This window comes from Narcine bancroftii, chromosome 2 (assembly GCF_036971445.1).
Source record: "Narcine bancroftii isolate sNarBan1 chromosome 2, sNarBan1.hap1, whole genome shotgun sequence".
NCBI lineage: Eukaryota > Metazoa > Chordata > Chondrichthyes > Torpediniformes > Narcinidae > Narcine > Narcine bancroftii.
This window is the reverse complement of record NC_091470.1, coordinates 58,956,133-58,974,511: the sequence shown is the minus strand read 5'-3', so window position 1 is coordinate 58,974,511 and position 18,379 is coordinate 58,956,133. Positions and strand designations below refer to the sequence as shown.

Sequence of the window (18,379 nt, the reverse complement as noted above, 5' to 3'; positions counted from 1 at the left end):
TTACCTACCTGCAAGTATAGTGGTGTCCCCCTGCAGTAGAATGGTAGGAGTGCACCAGTGTAGTGGTTACATCACCACACTCTTCCTCCCTCTCCACTCTCTCCCTGTCTCTCATCTCTCTCTTCCTCCCTCTTGCCTCCCTTTTGTCTCTCTCTGCCCCTTTCTCATCTCTCTCTCCACCCCCCCTTGTCTCGCTCTCTCTCTCTCCACCCCCCTCTCGTCTCTCCGCCCCCTCTCGTCTCTCTCTCTCTGCCCCCTCTTGTCTCTCCGCCCCCTATCGTCTCTCTCCACCCCCCTCGTCTCTCTCTCCACCCCCCTCGTCTCTCTCTCCGCCCCCCTCGTCTCTCTCTCCACCCCCCTCGTCTCTCTCTCCGCTCCTTCTCGTCTCTCTCCGCCCCCCGTCTCTCTCGCTGCCCCCTTGTCTCTCTCGCTGCCCCCTTGTCTCTCTCACCGCCCCCTCATCTCTCTCTCTCTCTCTCCGCCCCCTCTCGTTTCCCTCTCTGCCCCCCCTCGTCTCTCTCTCTCCATCCGCCCCTCATGTCTCTCCCTCCGCCCCCTGTCTCCGCTTCCCTATATCTCTCCACCACCCCTGTCTCCCTCCGCCTACCCCTCATCTCTCCCTTCACCTCCCCCTCCTCTCTCTCTCCGAACCCATTCCTCTCTCTCTCTCTCTCTCTCTCTCTCTCTCTCTCTCTCTCTCGCTCTCTCTCTCTCTCTCTCTCCTTCCCCCCATCTCTCTCTCCCCCCTTGACCTGAGCCTCGACCTGAGCCTCCCCCCTCGATCGGAGCCTCTCCCACTCGACCGGAGCCTCCCCCCTCTCAACTGGAGCCTCACCCCTCTCGACCAGAGCCTCCCCCCCCTAGACGACCCTCCCCCCCCTCTCGACGACCTCCTTGACCTGACCCTCCACCCTAACCTGATCCTCGCCTCTCGACCTGATCCTCCCTCTTTCTTCTCGGCCTGACCCTCACTCCTTTACCCCATCCTTTCCTCCCCCGTATCTCCCTGTAGCACGAACGATAACTGAAAGCAGACTTGAAGCAAGTGATTAAAGACTTTAATAACCTAAAACACAGACACATCTTCACATGCTGCTTGTCCAGTTCCAAGGCTGATATGAAGGGAGGAGACTAGGGTGGTTCAACCTTTATTAGGGAATCTTATGGGGAGGAGTTGCAGAGTCAGAGGCAGACAGACAGAGTATATGCAATGCCGTGTTCCACCACACTCCCATTTCTGCGTCCTGCACTTGTTTTCCCTTGCTTTCAATTTGACTCATGAAGCTTAAAATTACACCATGGAATGTCGTGGTATATATTTTAATTTTTCATGTTTTTTTTCTCCTGTGCATATATGGATGCATAACAAATGCTAATGCATTAATTCCATTTATGATCCCATCCAACAAGTGTTATGCTTCTTGCGATAGGAAAACTGGTTGACCGTTTTGAGTTTTGTGTGCCCGATGGAGATGTGAGGGGGCTGGTAGTCATGGTGGGGAGCTGGCTGATGGAGGACCTCAGTTTTCTTCAGGCTGACTTCCAGGCCAAACATTTTGGCAGTTTCCGCAAAGCAGGACGTCAAGCGCTGAAGAGCAGGCTCTGAATGGGCAACTAAAGTGGCATCGTCTGCAAAGAGTAGTTCTCGGACAAGTTTCTCTTGTGTCTTGGTGTGAGCTTGCAAGCGCCTCAGATTGAAGAGACCTAACTCGGCTGCACCATTTCATCAGATGCAAGGATCGACAATGAGATAGACAACAGACTCGCCAAGGCAAATAGCGCCTTTGGAAGACTACACAAAAGAGTCTGGAAAAACAACCAACTGAAAAACCTCACAAAGATAAGCGAATACAGAGCCGTTGTCATACCCACCCTCCTGCTCGGCTCCGAATCATGGGTCCTCTACCGGCACTACCTACGGCTCCTAGAACGCTTCCACCAGCGTTGTCTCTGCTCCATCCTCAACATCCATTGGAGCGCTTACATCCCTAACGTCGAAGTACTCAAGATGGCAGAGGTCGACAGCATCGAGTCCACGCTGCTGAAGATCCAGCTGCGCTGGATGGGTCACGTCTCCAGAATGGAGGACCATCGCCTTCCCAAGATCGTGTTATATGGCGAGCTCTCCACTGGCCACCGTGACAGAGGTGCACCAAAGAAAAGGTACAAGGACTGCCTAAAGAAATCTCTTGGTGCCTGCCACATTGACCACCGCCAGTGGGCTGATAACGCCTCAAACCGTGCATCTTGGCGCCTCACAGTTTGGCGGGCAGCAACCTCCTTTGAAGAAGACCGCAGAGCCCACCTCACTGACAAAAGGCAAAGGAGGAAAAACCCAACACCCAACCCCAACCAACCAATTTTCCCCTGCAACCGCTGCAATCGTGTCTGCCTGTCCCGCATCGGACTTGTCAGCCACAAACGAGCCTGCAGCTGACGTGGACTTTTTACCCCCTCCATAAATCTTCGTCCGCGAAGCCAAGCCAAAGAAGATGCTTCTTGCAGGCCCTTTCCTGTGCTGGATGGAATGAGATTAAAAACTAGTTCAATGCCAGGTTGAAATGAGGACAATCTAAGTATCATTTAAGACACAGAGGAGCCTCTCTCTACCCTCTTCCTTGTATTTTCACTTAATGGTGTCATTGGTGGTGTTGGAATTTATTTTACTGCCGCACAGGTCAATGGACTAAAATTTAATCTGGATCTCAGATACTGTCAGTATTGCATTTTCTCTCTGTTAGAACATGGAATTACACCTGACATCCTGCCCTCCTTGTACATACCAAAGACCTGCTCATATGTTAATTGATGACTTTAAATTATTCCTTTACCTAGGGAAATGACAAAAGAAGTTGAAGAGCATGTGGAAGATTCAGTTGCAGTGGTGTTGGGAAATCATGTATGGGGGAAAGAAACTTTCAATGGAGACAAAGATAGACTCTCTTGATGAGAAGATAGTATATGTTCATGTGGAACTAAATTTGTTGAATTCACTAAGTAGGATAGTAAGACAAATGCAGTATAGATCAGTTAAATGTATGGAGAAATACCTAACAAATGGATTTTAATTTCAGAAAACATAAAATGTTCAATTTGGAAAGAATATTTTTATTGAGTACCTATAGAGCCCTAAGATGCAGAGCAATCTGGGTGTCCAAGTGCATGATTTGCAAAAAGCATGGCACAGCTAATAATTGAGAATGCTTACAATACACATTGATGTATGTAATTAAAAAAAATTAAAACAAAACTTTGGAGGTGATGCTTCCATTATGTCATGCTCTTGTGTCTTGCATTTGGTGTGCTGTCTGTTCCTCTTCAGCATTGCTTTTGTATCTGCTCCTACACCTCCCAGGCATTTCCAACTCTGAGTAAAAAAAATAGCTCACCTATGTCTTTTAAGCTTTCCCCTTCTCAACTCAACCCTTGTTGTCACACATTTGACCTCTCCACCCTGGATAAAAGCCTCTGACTATTGCCCTAGCTATGCTCCTCAAAATGTTATTTTCTACTCAGAGCCCAGAGTAAATCATCCCAAGTTTTTCCAATCTCTCTTGGAATGCTAATACATTCCAATCCAGGCAATATCCTGATGAACCTCTAAAGCATTCTCCAGAACCTTCACATTCTCCTTGATTGCAGTGACCAGAAGAACTACACACAGTGTTCCACATGTGATCTACCCAAAGTCTTAAACAGTTAAAATTTCCTCGATTCCCTCATTCTTTAGTGCTCTTAAGGATTCTGTCTTTTATTGTATAATTTCCTCTTTCATTTGAGCAGAAATTTCCTTCCAAATAAAAACAATTTATTGTCTTTATTCCCCATAAGCTCCATTTCTTAGTTTTCAGATCTGCTGTCTATCTGCTCATGTAGATTTTGTCAGATTGTTTGTAACTTTGACATAATTTCTTAATACTAAAGCTGTCTTTTTTTCCATTTATACATTGTTACTTGAGTCTAATCCTACCACAGCTTCTCTGCTACTAAAATTCTATCAATATGTTTGTCTGTTTTTTTTCTCTCTAATGCTCTCTTGGCCAGTCATACTAGTTGTCCTCTGAATAAACCTTCAGATCATCCAAATTTCCGCTGTGTGTTTTCCACCCACCATCCATCATTGGTTCCTGGTTAAGCAACATCTTTCCCACCCATCTGGCCTCTTAAGTGCCTTGTTTATCTTTAGATTATTACTGGCTGTACTTTCAGTTGTTAGGTTCTTGAAATCAAAATTTCTTCCCCAAGTTTTATCTCTGTTATTCTGTTTTTTAGAGACACTTCTAAAAAATAAACTTTTGTGAACAAGCTTATTGCCTCTTGTCTGCTTATATGACTTGGTGTCAAATGTTAATGTTCATATCAAACACCTTTAGAGCCTTTATTATGCTGCATGTGCAATTCAAGGACAAGTGCTGTTGCTAGATCAGAAAGAATAGGTTTCCAAAATCCCTTCTGGAATTTAAAAGCTGGTAAAGTTCACAATCTGAAATAAATCTAGTCCTTTACGTTTTCTTCTAGAACTAAGCATGTTACTTGATATCAGACCAGAAAACACACTGTTTCAAGTTAAACATGTTGTAGCGGCGGCTACACTGCTAACTGAAGGATCGCACAACCAAACGGGTTGAGTTCAGTGAGCAAAACTGATTTATTGCAGGCTGCCTGGCTGGTCTTATACTCCCAGCCCAGACCTGGCTGAGAACCACGCTGGGGGGCCCTGATGTCACCGAGGCGTCATGTGGGTCGCCAAGCACAGGCTTCTGAGCTCGGTGCTGAGGTCAGGAGGAAACACCCGACGGTGCCAATTTGGGCGGCTGCCCCGCCGTGTGCGTGATAAGTGGGGCCGATTGGCCTGCCTAATGGTGTACCGCCACACAGGCCCCCCCACCAGAACCGGCACCAATGTCCTTTTTTGCCGGGCGGCCTTGCTTCTTGGGTTGGATCACAACTAATAGTTCGGTGGGGTTGAGGTGGGCTGGCTTTAACCTGTCCACCGTAAACAGTTCCCTCTTACCACCGATCTCCAGTATGAATGTGGATCCTGAACACTGGATGACTTTATACGGCCCTTTGTATGGTCTTTGTAGAGGTGCGGTGGACGGGCCCCGCCTGATAAAAATGAACTCTGCAGAGTACAGCTCGCTGGGGACATAAGAGGCCCGTGTGCCATTGCTGGGCAGCGGAGGGGGTGTGAAGGAGTCCAACTGGGCCCGGAGGTGGGGAAGTAGACCGTGCAGTGACTGCTGGGGGTTGTGAGGTGCGCTGACGATCTCACCAGGTAGGGCTAGCAGTGCACCGTAGACTAACTCGGCTGATGACGCCTGTAGATCTTCTTTGGGTATCGAGCGGATGCCCAGGAGCACCCAAGGCAGCTCGTCCACCCAGTCGGGGCCGGTGAGGCGGGCCATAAGTGCCGACTTAAGGTGGCAGTGCAATCCCTCGACTAGCCCATTGGCCTGTGGGTGATAGGCCATGGTGTGATGTAGTTCGATCCCCAGCCTGTTGGCAAGCTGTGCCCAGAGCGCAGAGGTGAACTGAGCGCCCCGATCACTGGTGAGGTGGTTTGGGACGCTGAACCGGGCAATCCAACCATTCAAAAGCGCTCAGGAGCAGGAGTCCGTGGAGGCATCTGGCATCAGGATCACCTCAGGCCAACGAGTGGTGCGGTCTACCACTGTGAAAAGGTAACAGTTACCTTGGGAAATGGGTAAGGGTCCGACAATGTCCACATGTTTGTGGCTGAACCTTCCCAGACATGTTTGAAATCTTGTACAGACGCTCTGGTGTTCCTGTATACCTTGGAAAGCTGGCAATGGGTTCAGGTTCTGGCCCAGTCTGCAATCTGCTTCCGAAGCCCATGCCAGATGAAACGTTCTGCCACTATATGGACCGTGGACCTGATAGAAAGGTGGGAAAGGTCATGGATATGGTGGAAGACTTGCCTGTGCCACTGCTGGGGAACCACTAATTGCAGGGTGCCCATGGAGACATCGCACAGGACGGTGCCCTCACCGTGAGGAGTCAGGAGGTCCTGGAACCGCAGGCCCATGATGGCAGTCCTGAAGGTCTGCGTCTCCTCGTCAGACTTCTGGTCCCGGGCGAGCTGGTCGAAGTCGAGGCCGGGTGTCAGCACGCAAATGGTTGTGAGAGTGTGTTGGCAACTACGTTGTCTTCCCCACCTTGTGCCCAATGTCGGTGGTGAACTCCGACACGAAGGAGAGGTGACACTGTTGGCGGGCAGACAGGGATCTCTTGCCATAGCGAGCACCTGAGTAAGGGGTTTGTGATCGGTAAAAATGGTGAAAGGCCTCCCCTCCATAGCGGAAATTGTACACCCCCAGGTATATGCCCAGCAACTCACGATCGAAAGCGCTACACTTGCGCTCTGGCGGGCGAAGAAGTTGGCTAAAAAATGCCAGTGGTTTTCAATGTCCATTCACCTGCTGCTCCAGGACAGTGCCGACGGCTGTGGCAGAGGCATTGACGGAGAGCACCATATTCAGGTCAGTGTGTGGATGGACAAGCAGGGTAGCCTTCGCGAGGGCATCTTTCATGGCTTCGAATGCCCTGCTGGCTTCTCGAGGCCAGGCGAGTGTCTTGTCTTTGGCCACGGTGAGGGCGAAGAGTGGCTGCATGATGCGCGCAGCACCTGGAATGAAGTGGTTATAGAAATTGACCATACCCTCGAATTCCTGTAGCCCCTTGAGGTGTCCGGGCATGGGAACTCCCTGATTGCAGCAACCTTCGTAGCGGCAGGTGTGACTCCTTCAGCCGTAATGGTATGGCCCAGGAACTGCATGGACTCTTTCCCAAACTGGCACTTGGCCGGATTGATCATTTGGCCGAAATTTGCCAGTCGGGAGAGGAGGATGCGCGGGTGAGACTTGTGTTGTGCCTGGTCTCTGCTGGCAACAAGGATGTCGTCCAGATAAATGAATATGAAATTCAAATACCTGCCCACTGTGTCCATATGGCGCTGGAAGATCTGGGCATGCGTAGGATCTCGAAAAAGCCGAAGGGGGTCATGATGGCTGTTTTGGGTATGTCCTCAGGGTGCACCGGGATTTGGTGATACCCACGCACCAGGTCGACCTTGAAGAATACCCTCACGCTATGCAGGTTGGCCATAAAGTCCTGGATGTGAGGGATTGGGTAACGGTCAGGTACTGTCACATCATTAAGCTGTCAATAATCTCTGCAGGGGCGCCAGCTGTCTGAGGCTTTCGGGACAAGGTGAAGTGCTGAGGCCCAAGGACTGTCGGAGCATCGAATGATCCCCAGCTCCTGCAGATGCAAGAACTCTTCCTTCGCTAACTGGATCTTCTCCGGCGGAAGCTGGTGTGCCTTGGCATGGACTGGCGGACCTATGGTGGGAATGTAATGAAACACCGCATGGCGTGGTAAGGTGGCGGAGAACTGCGGCTTGAGGAGGGACGGGAACTCGTCCAGGATACGCCGAAATTCGTCTTTGGGCGTGCTGACCATGGCCATCTGCGGCTGCTCTGTGCGGTAGACTTTGAGGCGAACTGATTTGAAGGTAGGGGCATCTACCAGTCGCCTACCTCGAATGTCGACCAGGAGTCCATGCATGAAGAGGAAGTCGACACCCAGGATGTCGGTTGGATGGGACGAAACAGTGAACCTCCACGAGAACTTCCGCTGGCCGATCTGGAAGTGGACGTTCTTGTCTCCATACGTTCGGATCTCCATCAAATTGGCTGCACGGAGGGAAGGTCCTCGAGGCTGGTTCCAAGACTCGATGGCTGTGGCTGGGATGATGCTGATCTGGGCCCTGGTGTCGACAAGGATGCCTCAGCCGCTGACTGAATCCCGCAGGTAGAGAAGGCTGTATTCTTGGCCAGCCGTCACAGCCATTAACAGCGGCTGGCCTGCTCGTTTCCCTGGAACGAGTAGGGCTGACGACACTTGCGAGCCTAGGCTCCCCAGCGCTGGTGGAAGAAGCAGAGGCCTGAAGTGGGTGGCTTGCTTCTGGCTATGCTCTTTGAGGCCCCTGCAGCTGCCAGGTGTTCCATCGCAGCGCTAGAGGAAGGCTTGGCGTGGTCATGCCTGTGACTCGTAACCAGCTGGACTGTTGAGCCCTCTGGGAATCGTTCAAGGCATAGCTCCTGAGCCTTTTGTGCAACCTTCCTAGGGTCGACGAAGCTCTCCTGGGACAGTAACGGCCAGATGTCTTCAGGCAGATGGTCGAGGAAGATGCGCTCGAAGAGTGGGCAGTTGGTGTGATCGCCCATGAGCGTGAGCATATCATCCATCAACTTGATTGGAGTTCTGACCCCCCGAAGGTGTCGAGGTGCAGCATCCGAGCGACACGCTGGCGCCTGGAGAGGCCGAGGGAGCCGGTGAGCACCCGCTTGATGGTCCCATACTTATCTTCCACGGGTGGGTGCTGAACAAGGTGCAACACTCGTTTGGTGGTGGCCTGGTCCAGGGTGGCGACCACATGGTAAAACTTAGTCAAATCTGATGAAATCTAGCAGAGGTGAAACTGAACCTCTGCGTGGCTGAACCAGGTCTCCAGCTCCTGAACCTAGAAGTCAGGAAGCTTGATGGCTATAGCGTTGATCGAATGGTCATTGATGTCAGGTTCAAAGATGTTTGAACCTGTTGGAGTCACCAATTGTAGCGGCGGCTACACTGCTAACTGAAGGATCGCACAACCAGACAGGTTGAGTTCAGTGAGCAAAACTGATTTATTGCAGGCTGCCTGGCTGGTCTTATACTCCCAGCCCAGATCTGGCTGAGAACCACACTGGGGGGACCCCTAACATCACTGAGGCGTCACGTGGGTCGCCAAGCGTGGGCTTCTGAGTCCGGTGCCGAGGTCGGGAGGAAACCCCCAGCGGTGCCATTTTGGCTGGCTGCCCCGCCAAGTGCGTGACAAGACTTTGGGCCAGTTCGCCTGCCTAATGGCGTACTGCCACAATGTTTTATTTTAATTTGTAACTTGCAACTGTACTTCAATTTGTTTAATGACAGTTGTCATTCTCATTATAAATCTTGGGTTCTGAATACAATGTAACTTGGTTTCAGGTAACTTGGTATTCTTTTTGATTTAAGTAACTCATTGTTGAATTGTATTTAAATTAGACATAAATACAAGGAGAAGGACTGCCATATAATTTGCGTATTCTCCATTAAGCTTTCTAAGTCATCCAGTACAATTTCTTCCCCACCCCCAAAACAAATAGGTGACTCCATAATAAAATATAAAGAGCTGGAGAGCTCAACTGAATCTCACAATGGGATTTGCATAGATGACTATCAGGAATATTATATTCTAATCACACTGTATGTGAAATCATTTTGCATTGAGGTTTAAACCAAGTTTGTCCCATTTACCTGTGTTTGGACTGTAACCTTTGAACCTTTTACTCTCCAAATGTCTTATAAATTTTGTACCCACCAACCTCGGTGAAAAATTGTCCCACAGGACCTTAAATCTAAATTTAGCCTTTAAGTTTAGATTTCAAAGTTCAGAATTTAGATTTATTGTCAGAGGACATACATGACATCATATACAACCCTAAGGTTCCTTTTCCTGTGAGCCAGGCAGATTTTTACTTATCAGTCATGCATTATCCTGGGAAAAAGTTTAGCCAATCAACTTTCTATGCCCCTTATAATTTTATATACCTCTACAAAGTTATCCCTCAGCCTCCTTTGCTCCTAGAGAAAAAAAAACCCAGCCTGTCCAATTTTTTCATTATAACTCAAGCCTTTCAGTCCTATTTGCATCCTTGTAAATCTTTTCTGCACCTTTTCAGATTAATGACATACTTCCTATAGCTAGGCAACTAGAACTGTACATAATTTTCAAAAGTTTGGTCTCACCAAACTTCAAAAGTCAAATTTATTGTCAGAGTTCATACATGTCATCATATACAACCCTGAATTTTTTTTTCTGAAGCCCAGCAGAATTTCTACTTTTGGCCAGCTATGCACTCTACTCAAGAAAAATAGTTATGTATAGAAAAGGAATGTTCAGTGATTAAATAATACACAGAGTAAGAGTCTTTAAATGAGTTTCAGATTGAGACTGTTGTTTCGGAGACTAGTGGTAGCAATAGTTCCTGCACCTGGAAGTATAAGTCTTTTGGCACCTAAACTTCTTTCCTTATGGCAGTATTGAGAACAGAGCATGCCCTAGGTGGTGTGGATCCTTGATGATTACTGCTGCTCTCCAACTGCAGTGTTCCACATTGATTTTCTCAATGGTGATGGGACTTTTGCCTGAGATGTACTCGGCTGTGTCCACTACTTTTTGCAGGGATTTCCACTTAGATGCAACTGGGCAGCACACTTTACATTGCACATCTATAGAAATTTGTCAAGGTTTCTGATGTCATACTAAACCTCTGCCATGAGGAAATTAAGGCACTGTTGTCCTTTCTTCATGATGACACGGTTGACATGACGGTTAGCGCAATGCCTTTACCATGCCAGCGATCGGGACCGGGGTTCAAATCCTGTGCTGTCTTTAAGGAATTTGTACATTCTCCTCGTGTCTGCGTGGGTTTTCCCCAGGGGTCCCAGTTTCCTCCTACCATTTGAAATGTACCAGGGGTGTAGGTTAATTGGGAATAAACTGCACAGCACGGGATCCTGGGCCAAAATGGCCTGTTACCATGCTGTAAGTCTAAATTTTAAAAATGTTTAAAAAGTCCTCTGAAATGGTAACTCCCAGGAATTAAAATCTCTGATTTCCCCCAATGATCACTGGTTTTTCCCATCCTAAAGCTTACAATTAATTCTTTGTTTTTTGTGACATTGAGTGTAAAGTTGTTGTTAGTTTTCAATCACCCTCCTATAAGTTGAGCCATTGCCCATTTTTTTTACAGCCCACTACTGTGGTATCTTAATGTAGTTGTAATGCAGCGTCCAAACTCTTGTGCTCAATGCTTGGCAAGCATCAACACCCTGTCTAACTGTTGACACCTTCACTGAACAATGTACCACTAAATCTCTGTTCCACAACACTCTCCAGGACTCTGCCATTTACTGAGCAAGTCCTGCACTGATGTGACTTTCCAAAATGCAATACTTTGCATATATCCAAGTTCCATCTGCCATTATTTAGTCCACTTTCCCAGTAAATCTTGATTACACACTGCAACAAAAGGCCCTTTGGCCCATAGTGTCTGTACCAAACATGTTGCCAAATTAAACATAATCCATTCATTCTCCACAATTCCATCAATTTTGGTGTTATCCACAAATTTACTATCATCAGCTACGTTCTCATCCAAACCAGTTATTTTTGACAATGCTTTTCGTATAAGCCAGTTTCTGCCATTATCCGTACACCTGTCAGTATCCTTTTTGCAAGTGTTGGATGATAAGCAAAAGATTACATATGATTGACAGCAATCATTTGATTACCATTAAATTCTATTTTATAAATAAAAAGCAGATGCCTTTTGATGATACCTTTCCATCTGCATAATATCCCAATGGGTTGATTGTGACCGTAATTGCATAGTTATTCTATGAACAAAAATTTTAACTCATTTACTCAGTGTGTGATTCAAAGGCACCTTATCCAAGAAAATATACATTTAATCAAAGAGTTAAATTTTAAAGGTCATATGGAAAGTAGAATGGCTTAGGAAAGTAATATTGAGCAGCCATTTTCAATGGGAGCTATATGTGTGCACCCCCACCCCCAATCCCCGTGGAAAATACAGTGATGGGAATGAGTGGATTAGTCCTTTTAGTTGATAATAAATCCAAACAAGATTTCTTGATTCATGATGGTCTTAATTGAACCACTGAACTCACTCATGCCTGGGGTAGCTCATCGATTCAGAAAGCATAAAAATAGGCCCCTAATGGTCCATCGTTTCCATGTTGACCATTTCCAGCCACAATGTTCCATGGGGGGTGTTGTTATCTGATAAGTGAGGCCATTGTATTGCATGGCCTTTTATGACCATAAAGTGCCAGCAAAATTACTTTGATATCAAATTTCCCACCAACATAACTGGCTTCCAGAGTTTGAATGTTTATTCCTAACATTCATGAATATTCAGAGATATTTAATAAATTAAGCATATTATTAAGTTTTTAAAATTCATAAAAATAGAAGACAATTATTTTTAAAGGTGTGAGAAAGTGTTTCATTGAGCACAATACAATGACTCAAATCAAGAAAATATAAAGAACCTTTTACCTGCCCTCTCTTTCATGTCCATTATTTTCTTTTCAAATATAAAGACTTGTTCTTGCACCAGATCTCTTCTTCCATAGAAACAATTAGTGAATATCCCAACTGGAAAATCTGTAGGTTATGCTCTACCACTGAATACCATGATGAAATTTGGGTGTTTGCATCCAAGTTTCCACACAATGACAGAGATAAATAAATGCTGGTAGTTCTACAAAAGATTCAGACTTTTTTTTGTTTCAAACTAATAATTTTAATTTAGATATTTGTGTAGTTATTTAATGATGGAATATCCTTCAAATTTGTACTAAGTAATTAAAAGACAAATGGTAAGTTAACTTTCAATGGAGCAAGGATGCCAATTATACAGACTTTTAGTGAGATCAGATCAGAGAAAAATTATGGAGTGCAATGAAAGTGTGCTGTAATTTGAGACAAAAAATATTCAAATAGGCCTAGGTTCACTCAAGTTTAGAAGAAGGAGAGGAGATTTCAGTGAAAGGCACAAAATTCTGACATGGCTTGACAGACTGAAGACAAGGAGAATATTTTCTCTGCTAAATTTTAAATTTAGACATACAGCTCTGTATCAGGCCCTTTTGGCCCACGAGCCCGTGCTGTCAAATTACACCCAATTGACTTGGAACAACCCCCCACCCCAGTACCTTTTGAAGGGTGAGAGGAAACCAGAGCCCCCAGTGAAAACCCATGCAGACATGTGGAGAACATGCAAACTCCTTACAGTGTGGGATTCAAATCCAGGTCCTAATCACTAACTCTGCGACAGCGTTGCATTAACCGCTATAGTAACCATGCCTAGTGGGTCTTGAATCACAGTTGCAGGATGTGGGGTAAGACATTTAAGACTGATGAAGAGGGTAATGAACTTATCCTCCACAAAAGGCTGTGGAGATCAAGCCTTAGAATATATTTACAAAGGAGCATGAGGAGAGGATAGGAATGTGGTATTAAGATATACTGTATGATTGACCATGATTGGAGATGCAGATTCAAAGGGCTTAATGGCCTCCTCCCGCACCTACTTTTCTATGATACAGTTCTCTAATTTGTTATAAATTTTACCCACTATAAGTGCTTGGATGTGCCATTAGACAAATAGGAGTGGTTTCCTCTAGTGCAGGGGACTCAAGCTTGCGGCCCGCAGGCCAACTGCGGTCCTCGGGACTATAGTTTGTGGCCCCGCATTAATATGAAAGTTTAATGTTAGTGCAACCCGCAAGTTTGATATCATTGGCACTTTTCAGTGTTGTGTGTGGAGCTGAATGAACCTACCAATCACGGTGGGGTATATTGCTCTCAGGGGCGGGACTTTCGCTGGGCTTATTACGAATATAAGCATATTTGTGTGCACTTTCTATTTATCATTATATGCACGCGGCACATGCGCAATTTCCGCGGCCGCTCCCGCTTCACGCACTTCGGCGTCCAGTCTGAACCCGGAAGTTGTTGCTCAGCGGGACAGAAAAAGAAGCAGAAAAGACACATCGGCTAAACACTGAAACTTCAACGCAACATTGACACCAAGTGGAATTATATATACTATACAGCCCCAAACATGTCTTTTTCAAAGCCTGCAGTGAAGAGAAAGGTTGGTGATGAGCACAGATAATTTCAGGAAAAGTGGGAAGTGCAATATTTCTTTGTTGAGCACAGGGGTATTCCGACGTGTCTTATTTGCACAGAGAAAGTTGCAGTGCACAAAGAATACAATTTGAAACGTCATTACACAGCTAGACATGCTGAGGAGTATGCAAAATACCAAGGAGATGAGAGAGCCAACCAGGTTGCTAATCTTAAAACATGTCTAGTGAGCCAACAAGATTTCTTTAAGAAAGCAACCAAAGTGGTTAGTGAGATGATTGTTAAAAGCAGGAAAGCCATTCACAGAAGGTGAATTTGTCAAAAAGTGCATATTACAGGCTGCAAGTCTTGTCTGTCCAGAAAAGAAAGGTCAGTTTAGCAACATCAGCCTTTCTGCCAACACCGTGGCAGAGCGCATTTCTGACCTGTCAAGTGACGTTTATGATCAACTGTGTGAGAAAGCAAAATGTTTCAGTCGCTCTTGATGAGACCACAGACATCACCGACACTGCCCAGCTCGCAATTTATGTTCGTGGTGTTGATGACAATTTTGAAGTCACAGAGGAGTTGCTCACAGTAATTCCAAAGCATGGCCAGACCACCGCTCAGGAGATATTTTACCAGCTGTGAATTGCCATTGAGAATGCCGGTTTGCCATGGAAGAGGTTTGTTGGAATAACAACCGATGGAGCGCCATCAATGACTGGGAGGAAAAATGGACTGGTGGCACTTGTTAAAAAAAAACTGGAAGAGGAGAGTGTGGAGGAGGCCATTGCTCTGCACTGCATTATCCATCAGCAGGCTCTTTGCAGCAAATGCCTGAAGTTTGGCAATGTGATGTCTGTCGTTGTGAAATGCATCAACCAAATCAGATCCAGGAGCCTAAAGCACAGAAGTTTCCGTGCTTTTTTAGAGGAAATGGAGTCAGATTATGGGGATGTGCTCTACTTCACCGAGGTACGTTGGCTCAGCAGGGGAAACATATTGAAGAGGTTTTTTGAGCTGAGAGCAGAAGTGAAAGCCTTCATGGAGAAAGATGGGGTTGCTGTTCCCGTGCTAAGTGATCCCAAATGGCCCATGGACTTAGCTTTTCTTGTTGATATTACACATGAGCTTAATGTACTGAACAAGAAGTTACAAGGCCAGGGGCAACTTGTTAGTGCTGCCTATGACAACGTTAGAGCATTCTCTGCGAAACTTATGTTATGGAAAGCCCAGCTTTCTCAGACAAACCTTTGCCATTTCCCAGCATGCAAGGCACTCATGGATTCAGGCACACCATTCAGTGGTGAGAAGTATGTGGATGTCATTTTGAAGCTCCAGGAGGAATTTGATCACAGATTTGCAGACTTCAAGATGCACAGAGCCACATTTCAAATTTTTGCGGACCCCTTCTCCTTTGATGTGCAAGATGCCCCTCCTGTGCTTCAAATGGAGCTCATTGACCTGCAGTGCAACTCTGAACTCAAAACCAAGTTCAGGGAGGTGAGTGGAAAAGCAGACAAGCTTGGGCAATTTTTGAGAGAATTGCCCCCCAGCTTCCCTGAGCTTTCCCGAATGTTCAAGCGGACCCTGTGTCTTTTTGGGAGCACATACTTGTGCAAAAAGCTCTTCTCTACCTTGAACTTCAATAAGTCCAAGTCCAGGTCCAGACTTACTGATGAGCATCTTCAAGCCCTACTGAGGGTCTCAACTGCCTCCTCCCTTAAGCCAAATGTGGTTCGGCTATGCGAGAGGAAGCGCTGCCAGATCTCTAGCAATAAGAAGTAGGCAGAAGGAGACATGTTCATAACAGTTTATGTTCAATGTTCCATTCATGTTCAGAAAGTTAAAGGTTAAAGAACTGTAAATACAGACATTTGAATCTGAATAATAATAATTACATTTCTCCAGTCAGCAACTATATGTGGTTTCTTCTGTCTTCTATATCTGCTGTATTATTATTATTTTCATTTTATTTATTTATTACTGATTGATTTTATTTATTTTCTTATGAATTGTTAATTTATTTATTTCTTCATCTTATTTTGTGTTAAAAAATAAAAATAAAGACATTTGATAATATTGGAATGTTTTTGTAAGAGCTTTTCTTGTGGAAAACCTGATGCGGCCCAGCCTCACCCAGACTCTACCTCCAGCGGCCCCCGGGTAAATTGAGTTTGAGACCCCTGCTCTAGTAGTTTAGAAATGTATCGGAACATTTGAACATATTATCATTCCAGACTTCTTTTGCTCTGCTACTCATTGGTACTATCTATTCATATCTCACAGCATTCATTTCAAGGACATTAATGTGTTTTTGCATTGGCTGTCTATGTTTGCACAGTTCTAGTTGAAGAAATCTATCATGCACAAAATGAACGGGATGCAGCCATTATGTCCAGACTTCGGCTAGCCAATGAGGAAAGAGATGAAGCTCTTTTGAAAGCTAAACAACTGGAACAGACCTTTGAAAAGTATGTGTGCTGGATTTTTATTCATCTTCTTCAAACATATGAGTAATATTCTAAGCTAAAAATTATTCAAATGCACTCCAAACAGTATGCAATATACAGTAGATCCAATGTGATATTTGGCTTTTCACACCCTTTCATTCCTCCACTGATGGGAAGTTAAAAGATTTGATGTTTTTGGTGTTTATTGACTATCCAAAGTAAATTAATTTAATTTAATTTTACAGCCTTTTTTAAAAATCTGTTATGAATTGGGAAGAAGTCTGAAAGTATGAGTGAGTTGTTGGCAAATAAAGTAATTTGCAATGAAGACCAAGATACATTTTTTTTAAAAAGTCTATTCTAGTTCTCTAAAATTGCCTGGCGCGTTCTTAGGTTTTCACAAAATTATTTGTCACAAATTGATAAAGATTTCTGAATGGAAAAAAATAGGCTGAATTAATGATTAAATAATTTTGTTCTTTTTTGAAACTGCTTTACTAAGAGGTTACTGAACTAGACGAAGGGTACAAAAATGAAAATATAGCACTAACCTTTAGTGTCAGAAGTATGTCTTTTTTGAGTTGTTCACAAATCATACTTAGTTGACATTCCATCCTTTATTAATTTAGCATTAAAGCTGCCAGTATCTCACTATAATCAGGCCAAAATAAGGGTAAATATTTTGCAGGGTTTCCTCTTCCCTTTAATTGTGATGACACTTTGGAAGGATGAATTCTTCCCTCGCCATTTAAAGGAGAGCTTCATATATACTTCCACAGTTCCCAGCTTCTAAAATAAGGAGGCTTCAGTATCTGAGTGGCTGAATGAGGCCTAATATGCAGTTTTTAAGTCATGAATTTAAATTACATCAGGGCTGGGATGTCATGCAAAATATTTTCTTCTTATTTGTGTTTATTTAACATTTTGTTACTGATTCCCCAGCGGATACATTTTCCACAGCTGGAACTTGTTGGAACAGAGGGGCAGCACGGTTCACATAGTGGTTAGTGCAACGCCATTATAGCACTAGCAACCCAGATCCAAATCCAACACTGTCTGTAAGGAGTTTGTATATTCTTCCCATGTCTGCATTGGTTTCCAACATCCTCCCATCCTTGAAAACTCTTGGGGGTTATAGATTAATTGGGGTATTTGAGCAAAATGGGCTTGTGGGCAGGAAGGGCCTGTTACTACACTGAATGTCTTAAACAAAATCAGGCAATGAGAGCTTTGGAAATGGAGGTTATTAATTGCAGTGATATATTCTTGATAGTTATAAGTATGTGGAATTTTTATCCTTTTGTGCAAACTTTGCCTTTTTTGGAGCCTCTATCTTTAAAGAAAAATATGATAACCATCAAGTAAAAAACATAACATTATTAAAAGAAAAGTAACATAATTTTCTGGTGTTAAATTACAGAAAAGTTGATTTTCTCATTAATCATTGTGCCCTTAAGAGTTTTATATTCAAAGACAAAACTAATATATTTATATCAAAAATGTTTTGATTTATTTATGATCCACATTGACATGGATTAAAATATGTTAACTAATGATTCTATCTGATCTTATCTGTATGAGGCTTAAAAATATTTGTTCAACTATTATTTTAAATGGTGAAGAAAAATTTCACACTCCATTCTGTGTTCCACAACGAAAACACAAATCATTCAGTACGGATTTGTGAAAAAGTTAAACCCTTTTGGGAAAGAATATGAAGTTTTTGGAAAATTTATTTAAGATTGAATTAACACTTGATCCATTATTTTTTTTAATGGGCTAAACTACAACATTAACAACGGATTTAAGATTGGACATATTTCAAATTGCATTTATTCGTCTGGCGTTGGCTGTAGCTAGGAAATGTATTGCAATTACATGGAAGAATTTTTATTGAATTGAATGTACATAGATGGCATAATGAATTGAGATCTTGTATTTATTTGAAGAAGGTAACATATGAAATAATTACTCTTTTTTTTGTTAAAATGTGGACTCCATATTTGAGGTATATGGGTTTGGATATATCTTAAAAGTCTTTTTTTTTCCAAAGATGTTAGAGATTGGCACACTCTACAGCAATGGATAATTAACCAATATATGTTTTTGGCTCTTTTTGAAGGGGTAGTTTGGGGTGGGATGTAGGGGGAAGGGTGGG

General features: G+C 44.3%; 1 protein-coding gene across 9 annotated transcripts in view; it reads left to right on the top strand.

The window, feature by feature from the left end:
- Positions 1-18,379, top strand: part of mipol1 (mirror-image polydactyly 1) — a 263,763-nt gene that overhangs the window by 107,501 nt on the left and 137,883 nt on the right. For all 9 annotated transcript variants that reach the window (XM_069916782.1, XM_069916780.1, XM_069916781.1 and 6 more), the window contains one exon: positions 16,113-16,242. In XM_069916782.1, coding sequence (XP_069772883.1) covers positions 16,113-16,242 — 130 coding nt within the window. The remainder of the gene's footprint in view (positions 1-16,112; positions 16,243-18,379) is intronic.